We start from the raw sequence: 15,728 nt of genomic DNA, 5'->3' as shown, positions 1-15,728 counted from the left end.
AGACACTCACAGCTGCATGTGTTGGCCCCATATGCCTTGCCCTGTTTTGTCCCTTTTTCAGAGGTTGTAGGTGGTAGTGCTGTCTTCTATTTACCATGAAATGGATATAAATGGGGAAGCTCACTTACTCAGATGGATGACTTTAATAAAAACAACTGGTCCACAGGACTGTACTAGAGTACTATAATGGAGGGAAGTATCCTCCAGCCACTTAGAGTCTATGCCCAACTAACAACACAAAATTAGGTATGTCCATTCTTTGCCTTATAAAAGTATTTGTTTTAATGTCAGAAAAATTGAAAATGGATGCAAATTTCTTATGGGATGAAGGCATAGTGCCACCTTGGGAGCTACATTTTTGAGGACTATGCATTATTTTGCACATGGAGGACGATAGCCCCATGGTTTATTTGGATGAAACTTGGGTTCACAAAAACCTTATGAACAAATATATTTAGTACAACTCCAAGGGAAATGGCAGCCTGAAAGTACCTGCAGATTTGCAGATACTTTCATATAGTGTATATCAGACTTTGGGGGAAGTACAAGTATGCTGTGGTGAAGAATCTGTAACAGCTACAAATATAATGTTTTCATGAGGTAAGGATCTATTAAGGTGAGTCCTCAGAACAAAAATACTTGTGGTGGGATGCAAGCCCCCATGAATTTCCATACACAGAGTCTCTCATAAATAAATCATGTTTAAAGGTGACATGATAGAATAATGGTATTTCAGATCTTACCAAAATTAATTTTAAGAATGTAGAAAAAGATATATTGCTACTTTCCATAAAGATGACATGTTAAATTGCAAACAGGTAAAATTAAAAGACACTTACACATAAGTTTTTGGCCACGGACTTCACTATAAAAAGAAAGAGAAACACACACCATTCATTTATACAAGCAAGCACACCTCATGCACATACAACAGCCAACTCTGGCAGACTGCTGCTACAATTCCACAAGACTGTTGCATTCTGGTCCATGCTGCAGGGAGTCGGTGTTCATGTGTGTTTGAGTTGTATTTGCTTGTGTGAATGAATGGTGTGTGTTTTTCTTTCTTTTTCTGATGAAGCCTGTGTCCAAAGGCTTATGCATAAGTCTTTTAATTGTGCCTGTCTGCAACTTAACATGTCATTTTTTATGAAAAGTAGCAATCTGTCTTTCGTACGTTGTTGATATTCCAATCTGAAGTTTCCATTGTATCAAAATTAATTTTAGAAATTTCTCAGCAACTTTCAAATTGGAAGTTTCTATAAGGTCCAACACAATGCAAATTCATCAGCAACGACATTTTTCATTGCACACATGAAACAGTTTCATACCTCTTACAGTATTTTATCTTTTATCTTAGAATACTTTTATGCAATCTTGGCAATATATGTATTGCATAGTCTTTAAATTTTGAAAATGTTCTTATTGTTTTTTCAGTCCATTGCTTCAGGCTTTTTCCACAGGCTGAAGCAAATAAATATTTTCCTTGAAAATTTCTTGTAATGTTAGCTTTTTATGACTGGTAAGAGTTTTCTTTTGAAAAGAACTCCATCATATTCTAGATTATTTTTTCAGAATTTTTACTGACATTGCAGACTATCACTAATTGGCAATACCTTGGTGGTATGACCTTTACCTGCCTACTTCCATGAAGACAGTTACTGGAAAATTTAGGCTTAATCTAAAGGATGAGCATGTAAAATTCCACTTTAAAATGTATTTGTTTGTAACAAGAAAGAAACTAACAATTTTCACTGATATTGCATAATGCATAAAGCAGGCAAAGAGAAGTATTTGTTTGGTCTGTGTATCCACACAATGCACAAACAAAACTGCAACTATCTATCGAAACACCACAGAAAAAACACCTCACAACTCATAGCAGAGATGCCTGACGTAAGCTCAATATTTGGAAAGAAATATTAAGAGAAAAGACTATCAATATTATAGTTTGAGTCTTTCCAGATGAAATACTTACTTGACTCCTTTGAGCATTGCTTCTTTGCCTGCTTCAATAAGTGGGTATGGACGACCATGACACTTGCCTCTGAAATCATCATTGTCAATAGCCCAAAACATAATTCCTCCAAGGCCATTGTCATTCACATACTGTGCCTAAAAATTGACAGAGTCTCATTAAACTGATGAATTATGAAAACTCCCTCTCTGATGACACTTTAGACCTTGTGAAAAGATTGACTGAGAGAAATACAGTAGTAAATTCATGGATTAGTCACTTCTGTACAACTTCTGAAAAATAATAGTATCCTGTTCCATATTGCTAACAGTACGGCATAAATCTAAAATGGAATAATTGTGTTGATTGTACATTGCACTCCCTCATTAATGTAGAGACAAATAGTATATTTCAATTTTTTCAGCGGAAATATTGTGCTGTACAATGGACTGTCAGTTCTGCATGCACACTGAGCCTCCTTGTCATCATTTTCATGTAATGCCCAAAATTACTTCATTTTCTGTCCTCCATTTTCTTCTTTCTGAATATCTTACTTTCATCATGCCAATACATGCATCAGTAAAATAGGAGACCTACATGCCACGGAATTTTACTTCATCCTAATTACCATTCAAGATGAAAATAATTATGAGCCATATTTATTTTAATGAAGATCTCAGTTATCACACACTCACAGAATTTCCCTGATACGGCATTCTAATTTGATCAAAATTTCCTGTCAAAAGCTCCTACTGATTGAATATGTTTCCTGATAATTGTATTTCCCTGCTTCTTTTGTTAAGTGATACCCAAAAATCCATGAACTAAAGAACTCTAGACATGATAAAAAGGATTCACTGTACACAACAAACACTACCCTGCCTTTCTGGACCATCATCATAACACAAGAATTAAGAGAAATCCTTTATCATGTGAGGAGGTAAAGAAAATTTATGTCTGCCATCACATCCAGAGCACCATGTGATGCTGACTGGCAATAACGAGAGCAGGTTCAGATCATGGACAATGTAAATAAATGTCTGTTCTTTTAACAAACAATATAAGGCAAATACTTGAACAAATTATTTTTATCAGTGTGACATTAAAAGCTGACGACAAGAAGAGAAAAAACTCTTTTTATATCCAATGTTCAAAACATTTTATGTGATTCATCCATGGCAATAACATCCACCAACCAGACTCATCTTTCTTCTAAAGGCCAATGAATAATATATGGAAATTGTAGTCACTTGTGAGAAACAGCTATATCATTTATCAACTATGATGCAAATATTACTCACTCCTCTTTCTGGGACAAACACCATCTAGTATTAGCATTGTGTTTTATTTGATACAACCCCTCAAAATATATCATCTCTATCTCCCCTACAGCCTTGCATTTATTGTAATGAATAATATTACATTCAATATACTCCAGGTTTCAAATAAACTTTGTACATTAAAACCATATCCTTAATCTGTTCCATGAATAAATTTCAAAGCCCAGATAAATGAACCCACTGTCACCAGCACTATCATAATTCAAGATCAACTGAATGATGTTATGGCTCTATTAAGATTCTAATGAATGACAGACATTATAGGTAAAGCACTTATTATTCATAAACAAGTGAAACACTCACATTGTAAAACACTTATTCATCCTTTATCATATAAAGCCATAAATTGTACTTATTCATTTGGGGATGTGTTGGCTACACCTTTATGACAAAGCACCTGATTGTAATATTGTCCACTACTGTTGCCTCATAAGGATGTAGGTGGATCCTTGGCTGAGGTTCCCTGCTGATTAATGTCTCTCAAGTGAACATAACTTCCAAAGAGGGAAGCCACCTCAGGTGGATTGATTAAATTTAGTAACTGAACAACATATAAAAACCACTTGTATCCTCAAGATCAGTGTTTCACCCTTCAGACAATCCATATAACATACTATTATGATCTTCGCAATACATTCCGTTCCAATCACCTTCCTCTTTGTTCATGTACTTGCTGTGCAACATATGTTGTGTGAATGCCCTCTACACTCCAGACATTGCATGTTCATTTCAAAATCTATGAAACGTATAATCACTTGTGATAACATCTGTCATTTACTAGCTATGATACAAATATTAGTCAGTTTTCTACTCTATATGAAAGTAAACCTATGATATTCGGCTTCACCTTAGTCAGTTTCATGCTTGCCTACATTGCTTTACTTTCTGAAGTGCGCACAGCCATGGTAATCTGCCTCAAAGTGGCTCTTCATGTGCTAATGTTTTCATGTGTCACTTAAAGAAGGTTCTTGTTATGACCACAAGGTATCACTTCCTCATCTGATATCAACAAATTGGCAATGTTTACACAACCTGGAGCTACAGTACCTCCTTAGCTCCTAGTCTGCAGTGTTCTTGTCAGAGCAAACCTGTTTACTTACCAAACTGTTCACATATCTGTGAGATTGTCTGAACTGCAAATATTGGCCTAATACAGGGTTACTCGTAAGCCTGTCCACAGTTTCAGAAGATGACTGTGTGAAAACTGCGTGTCAAGTACAAAAATGAGATATATCAGAGTTTAGAGCAACCTCCCCCTCCCCCCCCCCCCCCAAAGCTTTGGTTCACAATACACACTGTGACATGATGGCAGAATGAACAGCAATGCGTGCATTTTTGTGTCCTCAGATTTGCTAAATGGGAGATAGAGTGATGATTCAGAGACATTTTTGTACCAAATCTCAGGTAAGTACTTCAACAGACAAAACAATCAAAAACAACATATTCTGTGAAACTCGCTGCTTATGTGATGTGAAGAAAACAGGCCAGCCAGGCCTGGTATGTGTCTCCACTGGTATGTGTCTAATTTCTGTACAACTTCAGTTTTTACACAATTGTCTTCTGAAACCCTGGAGGTACTCATGAATAGTCCTGCACCTTCCTATAGTTGCCTGGCAATGCACCTGTGAACACTGTCATAAACCAATTGCTTTCCAAGCTCTCTCTGGCTCTTCACACCTGTATTACAACACTAAAATGACTGGCTACCCTTTTCTTCATATATATTCATTTAAAGTATTTTACTATGGTTTACATTCAGTAATTTCTCATGTTGTTGTCATTGATTTCTTCCCCTCCATTTAATTCATCTCCCATTTTCATCCATTGATACCTATATCTGTGATGTCAGTGTATCACCTTCCTTGACACTGATTACAATGCCACTTTTAAATCTGGCTCTGGTATTTCATTGCACCTTGTTCTGCTCTTTTTCTGTGTCTCCCTTGACACAGGACACATAAGAACGTCAGTTTTCAAACCAGTTCACTTCCTCCAGATGAACAAAATTGGCACCTAAAGCCAACACTTGTGTCACATTTTTTTTCTTTTGGCAGATGGTGATAAGCAATCTTTTTTATAACTTAGTGTATTTATGACCTCTTCTTGCAGAAAATGATCTTGCAGAAGTCCGTCATGTTTTGTATATGTCTGTCAATCTGCTGACATCTGCTAATTAGGCTACACTTTTCTTTGACATTATTTTTGAATTTTAAACAAAAAACACAGTAGGAATCAAGGCTAAAATTCACATAGAAGGTTGCAAAAACTAACCTGACAACCACACAAGGCTCACTAATATTCCATGATGCACATACTGCAGTCTAATGCACTCTGTCAGGTCATTACCAATTTTAGCAACTGAGAATGTCATGTACTCGATAATCAAAAGTCTTGAAATATTACTCATTCAAATTTGCAGTAAATTTTTAATCTTCATAACTACAGCAGGAATGAACATTTAAAACTAATGAAAGTAAATTAACTTTTCTCAGTCACAGATATTTCATTTTTAGATTGTTTAGACAGTGAAAAATTTCTGCCAGACCAGGACTTCAACCCTGACTTCCCATTTATCTTTAACTATTATGCTACCTGAATATGCCTCTAGGCCTGGCTCAAACTTTCACTGTGAGTAATGTTTCCAACTTTGATTTCCAAACACAGCTGCCTGTCACTCCCCCACATTGTATATTGCAATCATACCACTGAGGACTGGAGTTGATTGAGAACCATGGGTTATCCTGCTACAAGAGATGTACACAAAATGAACTAAATGTACATAAAAGAAATTAATGCATTGATGGTGATGAAATCTGTGAAGACACAATCATATAAAATGATATCAGTGCAGACCATTCAGCTAGACTGAACCTGCAGGAAAAGCCACGGCCCTCCACTGATCCATTCCCCAGTGGCGCTAATACCACATACCACACAGGAGAACCCTTGGTGGTACAGGTTGAGCAATGTGGTGCAATGGTCAGGCAACAGATGCATACTCTGATCATCCAGATTTAAGTTTTCTACAGTTTCCTTAAATGTCCTAAGGAAAATATCAGGATTATTTCCTTGAAAGGATATGACCAATTTCTTTCCTGGTCCCTCACCAATCTGAGCTCATCCTTTGTCTCTAATGACCTCGTTGCCAACAGGCTGTAGCCCAAATCTTTCTTCCTTCTCATAGTCGTGTTTGGAAATGATAGGTGGAAACATCATAGATAATAAAAACTTGAGTCAGGCCTGGAGGTGAGTGCAGACAGTGCAAAATGGTTAAGGAAACTGCTTGCAATAAGCAGGGAGTTTACATTTGTGTTCAAGTCTGGCACACATTTTCAGCTGTCACAACATATTCATTGTACTGCATGTTCAGCATATCTGAATAGTTATGTACTGACATTATTTCATTGGATTATATTTTCAATGATTTCACCCTCATTAATCCAGTCACTTCATTTCAATTCATATCATTTAATTCTTCTCATATATATATCCCCCATACACCACAGCCCTCTGCTGATTCCATTCTCCCAGTAGTGAGATCACCCTGTACCCAGTGTGCCAACTCTGGCAGTGGTGTCTGGAAACATCAGTGGCAATGAAAGTTTGAGTCAGGCCTGAGAGCATAATTAGATATTATAATGGGTAGGAACTACTTACAATAAGCAGGCAATCTGCACAGGATCTCAGTTTCGAACAAATTTTCGATACCTGATGTACCTTTACTCATGATGTGCACAATTTCAGAGAGCGTGCATCTGTATGGTTCACAGGCTTGCTTCACCTTTGTCGGTCCCCTGGTGCACTCTAGTGTGCCACCAAAGAAACAGCATTATTTAAGCAGCTGCAAACAAGTGCTCAGTTTACTCTTTATGCTGTATTACTGTTGTCCAGTCAATGTGTTCATTGCTATGCACAACCTGTATCTTATGTGATGCTTTATAAAGTACTATGTTTCATACATCGTTGCTATAGCAAACTTGGTGACAATTAAGGGTTCCATTTTCTCTGTGTGTTAGTGTCAGTGCTAAGTCACCCAACAAACATTTCAATGGGAAAAATACTCCAATGTCTCACTGCCCAACAGCAAGCTTACGTGGAAAAATAGCAGGCTCTTGTCACCACTCTCAATGAAGTGGTGTCTGTATGTTGATGGCAAGTTACTCTCCTGCCAGCGCAACTGTTGCCCTTCTGGCATATGATGAATCAGCTGAAGACTGGACTCCCATGAGACATGGTTATGTCAACATTTCCAGGTTTTTTGTGTAGGCAATGCAAACCTGAGTAGGGCTTTCTTTCTTTCATTGCTTTCATTGTGGATGTATCAGTTGTTGTACCAACTTGAGCCTTTGCAAGTAATAGCCAGCTTATCATTTAATGAAATTTGCAAGCTTCTCTCAACTTGTTACTTTGACAGAAAGAATGTCATTGGAATGTGTGCAGAATTTTGCCATTGTCAGCAATTCCCAAAACAATCTTACAAAGCCTTGGCTGCAATTTACGTGGGTTGAGCCATCATAAATTTTTCACTATTACCCATCATAAATCCTATGCCGATCACATAGTGCGTGATGTTATTATTTGTCTGGTCTTGGATAGGTAAGTCCTCAAAAACTCTCATTAGTGTGAGAATCTGACAATCACAGATGTGCCCAATATAGCAAAGTCTTTTGAGGTGTCAGGGGCAGCAGGTGATCAGATTGCTGCATGGGGGAAGGTATCGGAAGTTGTTCAGTCAACTCCTGTTAGGCATGCTGTAAGTGTTCAGGATGTCAGGGAAATTGCTGCATCAGTACAACCTTCAACTCAGCATTACAAGATTGATTTCTTGGAAGCATACCTTCAGCTCCCCTTGGATGAGGCCACCAGGTGCCTTTCAGTTATCAATACACCTTTCGGCCTATATCGATATTAGAACTTGCCTATTCGTGTTGCTAGCACGCCTGCATCTTTTCACCAGTTTTTAGAACAGCTGACAGTCTCTGTACCCTGCTGCATCAATTAGCTTGACAATATCTCTGTTTTGGGTCCTTCCGCTGAAGACCTTCTTGGCAATCTCTGATCGTTGTTTTCTGTTTTGCAGTCTGTGGGTCTTAAGTACAATCTTGCCAAATCTCAATATTTTCAGCCATCAATTGAGTACCTAATTTTTGAGGTTTGTTGCACAGGGGTCAAGCCATCGTATCACCATCTTGACGCAACTGTGGCTTTACAGTAGACAACCTCCATTAAGGAACTGCAAGCATTTCTATGTAAAGTTGTATACTACCACAAGTTTTTACTGGATGCATCCACTGTTGCTTAGCCATTGCATGTGCTTTTGCTTAAAAATGTGCCTTTTTCTGGTCTCCCACTTGTGACTGAGCCTTTGCTTTGCTTAAATCAAAGCTCCAATCTGCTCCGTGCCTGGCCACTTTTCAGCTGTGTCAGCATCTCATGTTGGCTACAGATGCCTCTCAGCACAATGTCGGCATGGTGTTGGCACATAAACATGTGGACAGGTCTGAATGACCTATTGCTTATGTTTCTAACACTTTAACTCCCGCTCAGCAGAGGTATTCTCAGATTTAAAAGGAGGCTTTACTGATTGTGTTCACCCTCAAGCAACTTCACATCTTCTTGTATGGCTCTAAGTTTGATTCAATCATGGATCACAGGCCATTGGTTGCTCTTTCTAACCCTTCAGCTTCCATGCTGGACAAGGCAGCACATCATTTGCAGCTGTGGGCTCTCTTCCTCTCTTATTATCATTGTCAGATCCATTACTGGCTGATGGCACAACACACCAACACCAATGTCTTATATTGTCTTTTGAATGGACAGGCTTATGGATCAGGATGAGTTGCTTTGTTTCTATTTAGAAATTGAGAACCAGAATACAATTTATGATTTTCCCATGACTAGCACCACGATTGCATTAGCCATTGCAGTGAATACTGCACTTAGTCGGGTCCTCTCTTTTGTGCAGCACAGATGGCTGGAAAAACCCCAGAGCTGTGCCATGGATCCCTTGCATAACTAATTCTCCCTTCAGCATCACCTTTCTGTGTTTGAGAGGGATCTTTTGTTAGCTATGGAGGATGCTGCTTGCCATGTTGTGATTCCCACTTCTTTACACCATACTGTGGCTTCCGCATGTCAGTCATTGTGGGAGCTCTCACACCAAAAAACAGGAAGTAAAATTAAACACCTCATAGCCATCAAATTTTCAACCTTATTTTATTTGACAACCAGTTTCAGCATTTTACTATGCCATCTTCAGGCCCCTGACTGATGTGTGGGTATAATCCACCTCAGTTGTGATCAAAACAGGAGCCAGCAGTGTAGATTCTTGCAACAGTGATCACTTCAACCCTCACCTCCCAACTCACAATCAAAGTAGCTTATTCCTACAAATGGGCCAGAGGCCTGAAGATGGCATGGTAAAACTCTGAAACTGGTTGTTAAATAAAATAGGGTTGGAAACTTGATGGCTGTAAGGTGTTTGACATCCTCTATCAAACAGCCGAGTCCCACAAATATCTCGAAAAAGATGGACATACAGAGTCTCGCACTAAAGGTTGGGGCCACCGGCATGTGTATTGGCTGGGCATGAATGGGGACATTACACAGCTTTTTGCCACTTGCACTCACTGTGTTCAGCAACAGGTGGCCCTGTGGTCATCTTTTTTCTCCCTAGCCGGTGCTGCAGCGCCCATTGGAGTGTCTACATGTCAGTTTTACTGTGTGGGTGTGTGTGTGTGTGTGTGTGTGTGTGTGTGTGTGTGTGTGTGTGTGTGTGTGTGTGTTGGGGCTTATGGGCGCTCAACATCGAGGTCATCAGCTCCCAGTTTTACTGTGACCTTCCTAAATCAGTATTGTCAGTATTGGCTCATTGTAGTGGACAGCTATTCCATGTCTCCCTCCATTGTGTATTATCTGTCTATGACCATGGCAGCCACTGGTTTGGCCTTGTCTAAGATTTTTGCAATTGACGGACTTCCGTATACTGTGGTTACCAATAACAGCCCTCAGTTTGTTTCTCGAGAATTTGAATCTTTTTGTCAGCATAGTGGTTTTTCCCATCTCACAGCTCTTCTGTTTCATCCCCAGTCTAATGGTGAGTTCAAAAGCAAGGTTCACACATTTAAAACTCAGACATGGAAGTATGTATCTGGCAGGTCCACTGAAACTGCTTTAGACCATTTTTCGAGTTCGTACCATTTCACACTGGTGGGGGCAAGAGCAGAGCTGGTAGATGGACACCAACCATGGACACTCCTTTACGTGCTGCATTTCATTCCACCATCCACTGGCGTCACTGGCACCATGATGGCTCCAACTGGGTGCACCTGTTTGGTCTCGTGGTTTCAGCCACTGGCCAAACTGGGTTCCTGGCATCATCAAGCATCACCAGAGCTGATGCCTGTGCATCGTGCACACTCCTGATGTTCAGATATGCTGGCACTTTCACCACCTGTGCCTGCACATGGTGGGGCATGTTCTGGAAAGCCCACTGCCTCTCCTAATCCAGTCACAGCTGATGCCTGTTCCTCTGTCACAGGTGGTCCAGTTCATGTCATGAGGGCATTGCTGCCTGGCAGATTGCTGTCTGAGGTTCCTGCCTCCACCTCCACTCCTCAACTGCCACTGCTGATGCAGCCCCCACTACGTCTGATGCCACCACTTCCGTTGCTGTATCCTGTGAGGCAGCCATCTATGACAGCCTCACTGACACCTCTGGTGCCAATCTCTCACCTCAATGACGATGTCACTATGGAAACATGGTCCTGCCCTACAGCATCTCACGAGTGGGGAAATGGCACACTTTCCCCCTCACCACTTCTGCCCCTGCTAGCCCCTACTTGCCAGAACCTGCCTGCCACATGCTGCAGCAGTCACTGTTGTCAGGCGATGAAATGGATGTCTGTGCCATCATTGGTGTCCTCCATGACTCATCATCTGAGTGCCTTGTGAGATCAGTGTTTTTTCCTCCCATGGTACCAGTGCCAGTGCTTTTCTTTCCGTACTATGCATTTTTCTATCCCTAATGTTTCTATGTATGTATGTGGTTTTCCCATCCCTTAGAAGGAAGGAGTGATGTACCTTCACTAATGATGTGGACGATTTCAGAGACCACTCATCCATACAGTTCACAGGCTCACTTATAGAGGCCATTCTAGTGAGCTATCAAAGAAACAGAATTATTTAAGTGATCACAAATGAGTGCTCGATCTATTATTTAAGCTGTATTACTTTTTTCCAGTCAATGTGTTCAGTGCAGTGCACAACCAGTATCTTATGTTTGGCACCATAAAGTACTATGTTCCATATATTGTGTTTGTTCTTGCTATAACAACAGCCACAACAACATATTCATTACTCTGCAGGTTCAGCACATCTAAATGGTTTACACTGATATCATTTCATCTCACTGCATTTTCAACGGTTTCCTCTGTGTCAATCTATTCTTTTCATTTTGGTGCACTTCATTCACTTCGTACATTTTTTTTCTTTTGAAATTATCTGAGAATGATTCCATTGCTTGCATCATACCTTTATCAATGCAGTTAGAGTGATTTACACATAAAATTAGTTGTTACTAAACTCTAGAGTATAAAACAAAATTACTTAAAGCCCAAACCTTCTTCTTAATGATATCCATATCATCATAGCTAACCCATTGGTTGCCTTTATACGCATAAGGTCCCATAGCACTTGGATTTGGTTGTACCACTTTCCAGTCATCAGACTGCAGGTTTTCACAGATCTGTAACAAGACAACCAGTAAAAAAGAGAGAGCTTCTTTTAAGGCATCATGCATATAAAAAAAAAATTAAAAAACCAGGTAAGCAACACTCAAATTATAGGTTGGTTTTTAAATGAGTCATTACATACACTGCAGGCTTTAAAAATAAAGCTTACCTCATAATATGCAAGATATCCTTTCTCCCTGGTGGAGTCTCCTTGTTCACCTGGGCCATCTGCAGGTGATCCTAACTCTGTAGCAAGGGGGTTGAAAAGTGTGTAAGAGCGGCCATAAGTTGGGATTCCCAGTACAAGCTTGTTGCGATCTGCACCAGACTTCATGTAATGGTTCACCGTGTGATCCTATATGTATACAATTAGCATTGATGAGTCTGTTTCCATAAGTAGCATTACAAATAAAACTATTTTAACTATATTTACAGTTATGTTACACATTTATTGTAGTTACATAACAAAGATAATGATCACATAAACAACTGTAGAGGTGTGATGCACAATAAAGTATAAAAAGCAGTATTTATCAAAAGAAATGTATTGTTATGCTCATAGAGTTCTGAATATCTGGTTGTTATTGTAGTTCTTTGATAATTCTTAACTGGAATCTGTTTAACCAGTCAGTCAGTAGAATCAGGTCAAGCGAATGAATGATCTACAGTGCAAGTTATGATGGTGACTAATTTAGCATTTCTAAAAGTTATTTACGTTATACCTCCAAATAAAGTTTTGTGTTGGGTGCACAATTGAGTGGTTACCATTATTTGCAGCTGATGTAGCTGATGAGTTATATGAACAATCCAAACTCCAGGATGGAATGTAACAATATTATGAAAAGGATAGTTGCTACTCACCATAGAGCAGACATGCTGAGTCACAGATGGGCACAACAAAAAGACTGTCACTAAATAAGCTTTCAGCCGAGATGGCCTTTGTCCAAAACAAAATACAAAATAGACGACACACACACACACACACACACACACACACACACACACACACACACAATTCACACATGACCACAGTCTATTGCAGCTGAAGCCAGACTACGAGCAGCACCACCAATGAATGATGGGAGAGGCAACTGGGTGGGGGTAAGAAGGAGGCTGGGGTGGGGAGGGGGAGGGAGGCCATGGTAGGGGTGGGGGACCGAAGCACAGCTGGAGAGTGTGCACGGACGAGGTGGAGACAGGGTAGGGCAGCTATGTGCAGTCGGGAGATTAGATGGTGGGCAGCGGAGAGATGGGGGGGGGGGGGGGGGGGGGGTAGCAAAAAAGGAGAGAAGTGAAAAGACTGGGTGTGTTGGTGAAATAGAGGGCTGTGTGGTGCTGGAATGGGAACAGGAAAGAGGCTATATGGGTGAGGACAATAACTAATGAAGGTTGTGGCCAGGAGGGCTATGGGAAAATAGGACATATTGCAGGGAGAGTTCCCATCTGCATATTTCAGAAAATCTGGTGTTGGTGGGAAGGATCTAGATAGCACAGGCTGTGAATCATGGTGTGCTCAGCAACAGGGTGGACCAGTTGTTTCTTGGCCACAGTTTTTCAGTGACCATTCATGCAACAGCTTGTTGGTTGTCATGCCTACATAGAATACACCCAACTACTGGTTTCACACGTAGCTACGTCCTTGATGAGATATTTGATGTATGTGACCAGACTGAAGCAGGGATGGTGGGAGGATGTATAGGACAGAGCTTGCATCTAGATCTATTACAGGGATATAAAACATGAGGAAAGGTGTTGGGAGCAGGGGTTGTGTAGGGATGGACAAGTATATTGTGTAGGTTTGGTGGAAGGTGAAATACCATTTTGGGAGGACTGGGAAGGATAGTGGGCAGGACATTTCTCACTTAAGGACATTATGACAGGTAGTTGAAACCCTAGAGGACAATGTAATTCAGTTGCTCCAGTCCTGGGTGGTACTGAGAGACAAGGGGAATGCTCTTCTGTGGCCAAATGGTGAGACTTTGGGAGGTGGTGGGTGACTGGAAAGATAAAGCATGGGAGATTTGTTTTTGTATAAGGTTGGGAGGTTAACTATGGTTTTCAAAGGCCTCAGTGAGATCCTCCGGGTGTTTCGTGGCAGACCACTTGTCACTGCAGATGTGACGTCCATGGGTGGCTAGGCTGTATGGAAGGGACTTCTTTGTATGGAACGGGTGGCACCTGTTGTAGTGAAGCTATTGCTGGTGGTTAGTAAGTTTGATATGGACATAGGTACTGATGTGGCCATCTTTGAGGTGAAGGTCTACACCTAGGATTCAGTAGTATCAGATCAAGAGAACGGGGGCAAGGTGTTGAGGTTCGGGAGGAATATGGATTGGGTATCCTCACCCTCACCCTCACTCCAGATTGCAAAGATGCCACCAATGAATCTGAACCAGGTGAGAGGTTTAGGGTTCTGGTGTTTAGGAAGGATTCCTCTAGATGGCCCATGAATAGGTTGGCCTAAGCCACCATCCTAAGATGGTGACCTTAGCCATACCCCGGATTTGTTTGTAGGTAATGCAGGCATTAGGAGTGATCTAAAATGAAATGACCATATAAAATTAATCATCGCTAAAGCAGAGGCCAGATTAATTGGAAATAGTATATCGAGAGGTTGTACCAATGGAAAATTGTACTGAAATGCAGGAGGACCTGCAACGAATTGACACATGGAGCACGGAATGGCAATTGAATCTCAATGTAGACAAGTGTAATGTGCTGCGAATACATAGAAAGAAAGATCCTTTATCATTTAGCTACAAAATTCAGGTCAACAACTGAAAGCAGTTAATCCCACAAATTATCTGAGTGTAGGCATTAGGAGTGATTTAAAATGGGATGATCATGTAAAGTTGATCGTCGGTAAAGCAGATGACAGACTGAGATTCATTGGAAGAATCCTAAGGAAATGCAGTCCGAAAACAAAGGAAGTAGGTTACAGTACAGTTGTTTACCCACTGCTTGAATACTGTTCACCAGTGTGGGATCCGTACCAGATAGGGTTGATAGATGAGGTAGAGAAGATCCAGTGGAGAGCAGCACACTTCGTTACAGGATCATTTAGTAATCGCAAAAGCATTACGGAGATGATAGATAAACTCCAGTGGAAGACTCTACAAGAGAGATGCTCTGTAGCTTGGTACAGGCTTTCATTGAAGTTTCAAGAACATACCTTCACTGAGGAGTCAAGCAGTATATTGCTCCTCCTACGTTTATCTCGCGAAGAGACTATGAGGACAAAATCAGAGAGATTAGACCCCACACAGAGGCATATCAATAATCTTTCTTTCCACGAACAATACGAGACTGGAACAGAAGGGAGAAACGATAGAGGTACTCAAGGTACCTTCCGCCACACACCGTCAGGTGGCTTGTGCAGTATGGATGTAGATGTAGAATATATCCTACATTCCACAAGCCCTCCTGGCCTCAACCTTCATTAGTCATTGTCCTCACCCATCGAGCCCCTTCCCTGTTTCCATTCCAGCACTATACAGCCCTCTATTCCACCAGCACACCCAGTCTTTTCAGTTCTTTTCTGGTAGCCCTCTTCTCCCCCCCCCCCCCCCCTTCCATCAAATCTCTCGACTGCACCTAGCTGCCCTATCCTCTCCCCTTCTCGTCCCTTCAAGCCCCCCACCAGCAATTCACTTTCTCTCCCACCCCTACCCTGGTCTCCCTCCCCCTCCCCACCCCAGCCTC

At 40.8% G+C, this 15,728-nt stretch overlaps 1 protein-coding gene across 1 annotated transcript in view; it reads right to left on the bottom strand.

Annotated features, from left to right (window-relative positions):
- The window catches only part of LOC126297427 (uncharacterized), a 479,132-nt gene that overhangs the window by 130,766 nt on the left and 332,638 nt on the right, over positions 1-15,728 (bottom strand). The window contains exons 7-9 of the mRNA XM_049988246.1: positions 12,196-12,381; positions 11,915-12,040; positions 1,976-2,112 (exon numbers count right to left, since the gene is read on the bottom strand). Coding sequence (XP_049844203.1) covers positions 1,976-2,112; positions 11,915-12,040; positions 12,196-12,381 — 449 coding nt within the window. The remainder of the gene's footprint in view (positions 1-1,975; positions 2,113-11,914; positions 12,041-12,195; positions 12,382-15,728) is intronic.

Source organism: Schistocerca gregaria, chromosome X (genome assembly GCF_023897955.1).
Source record: "Schistocerca gregaria isolate iqSchGreg1 chromosome X, iqSchGreg1.2, whole genome shotgun sequence".
In the NCBI taxonomy this organism is placed as follows: Eukaryota; Metazoa; Arthropoda; class Insecta; order Orthoptera; family Acrididae; genus Schistocerca; species Schistocerca gregaria.
Note: the sequence above shows the minus strand (reverse complement) of the source record. Positions and strands in the feature narration are given on the sequence as shown.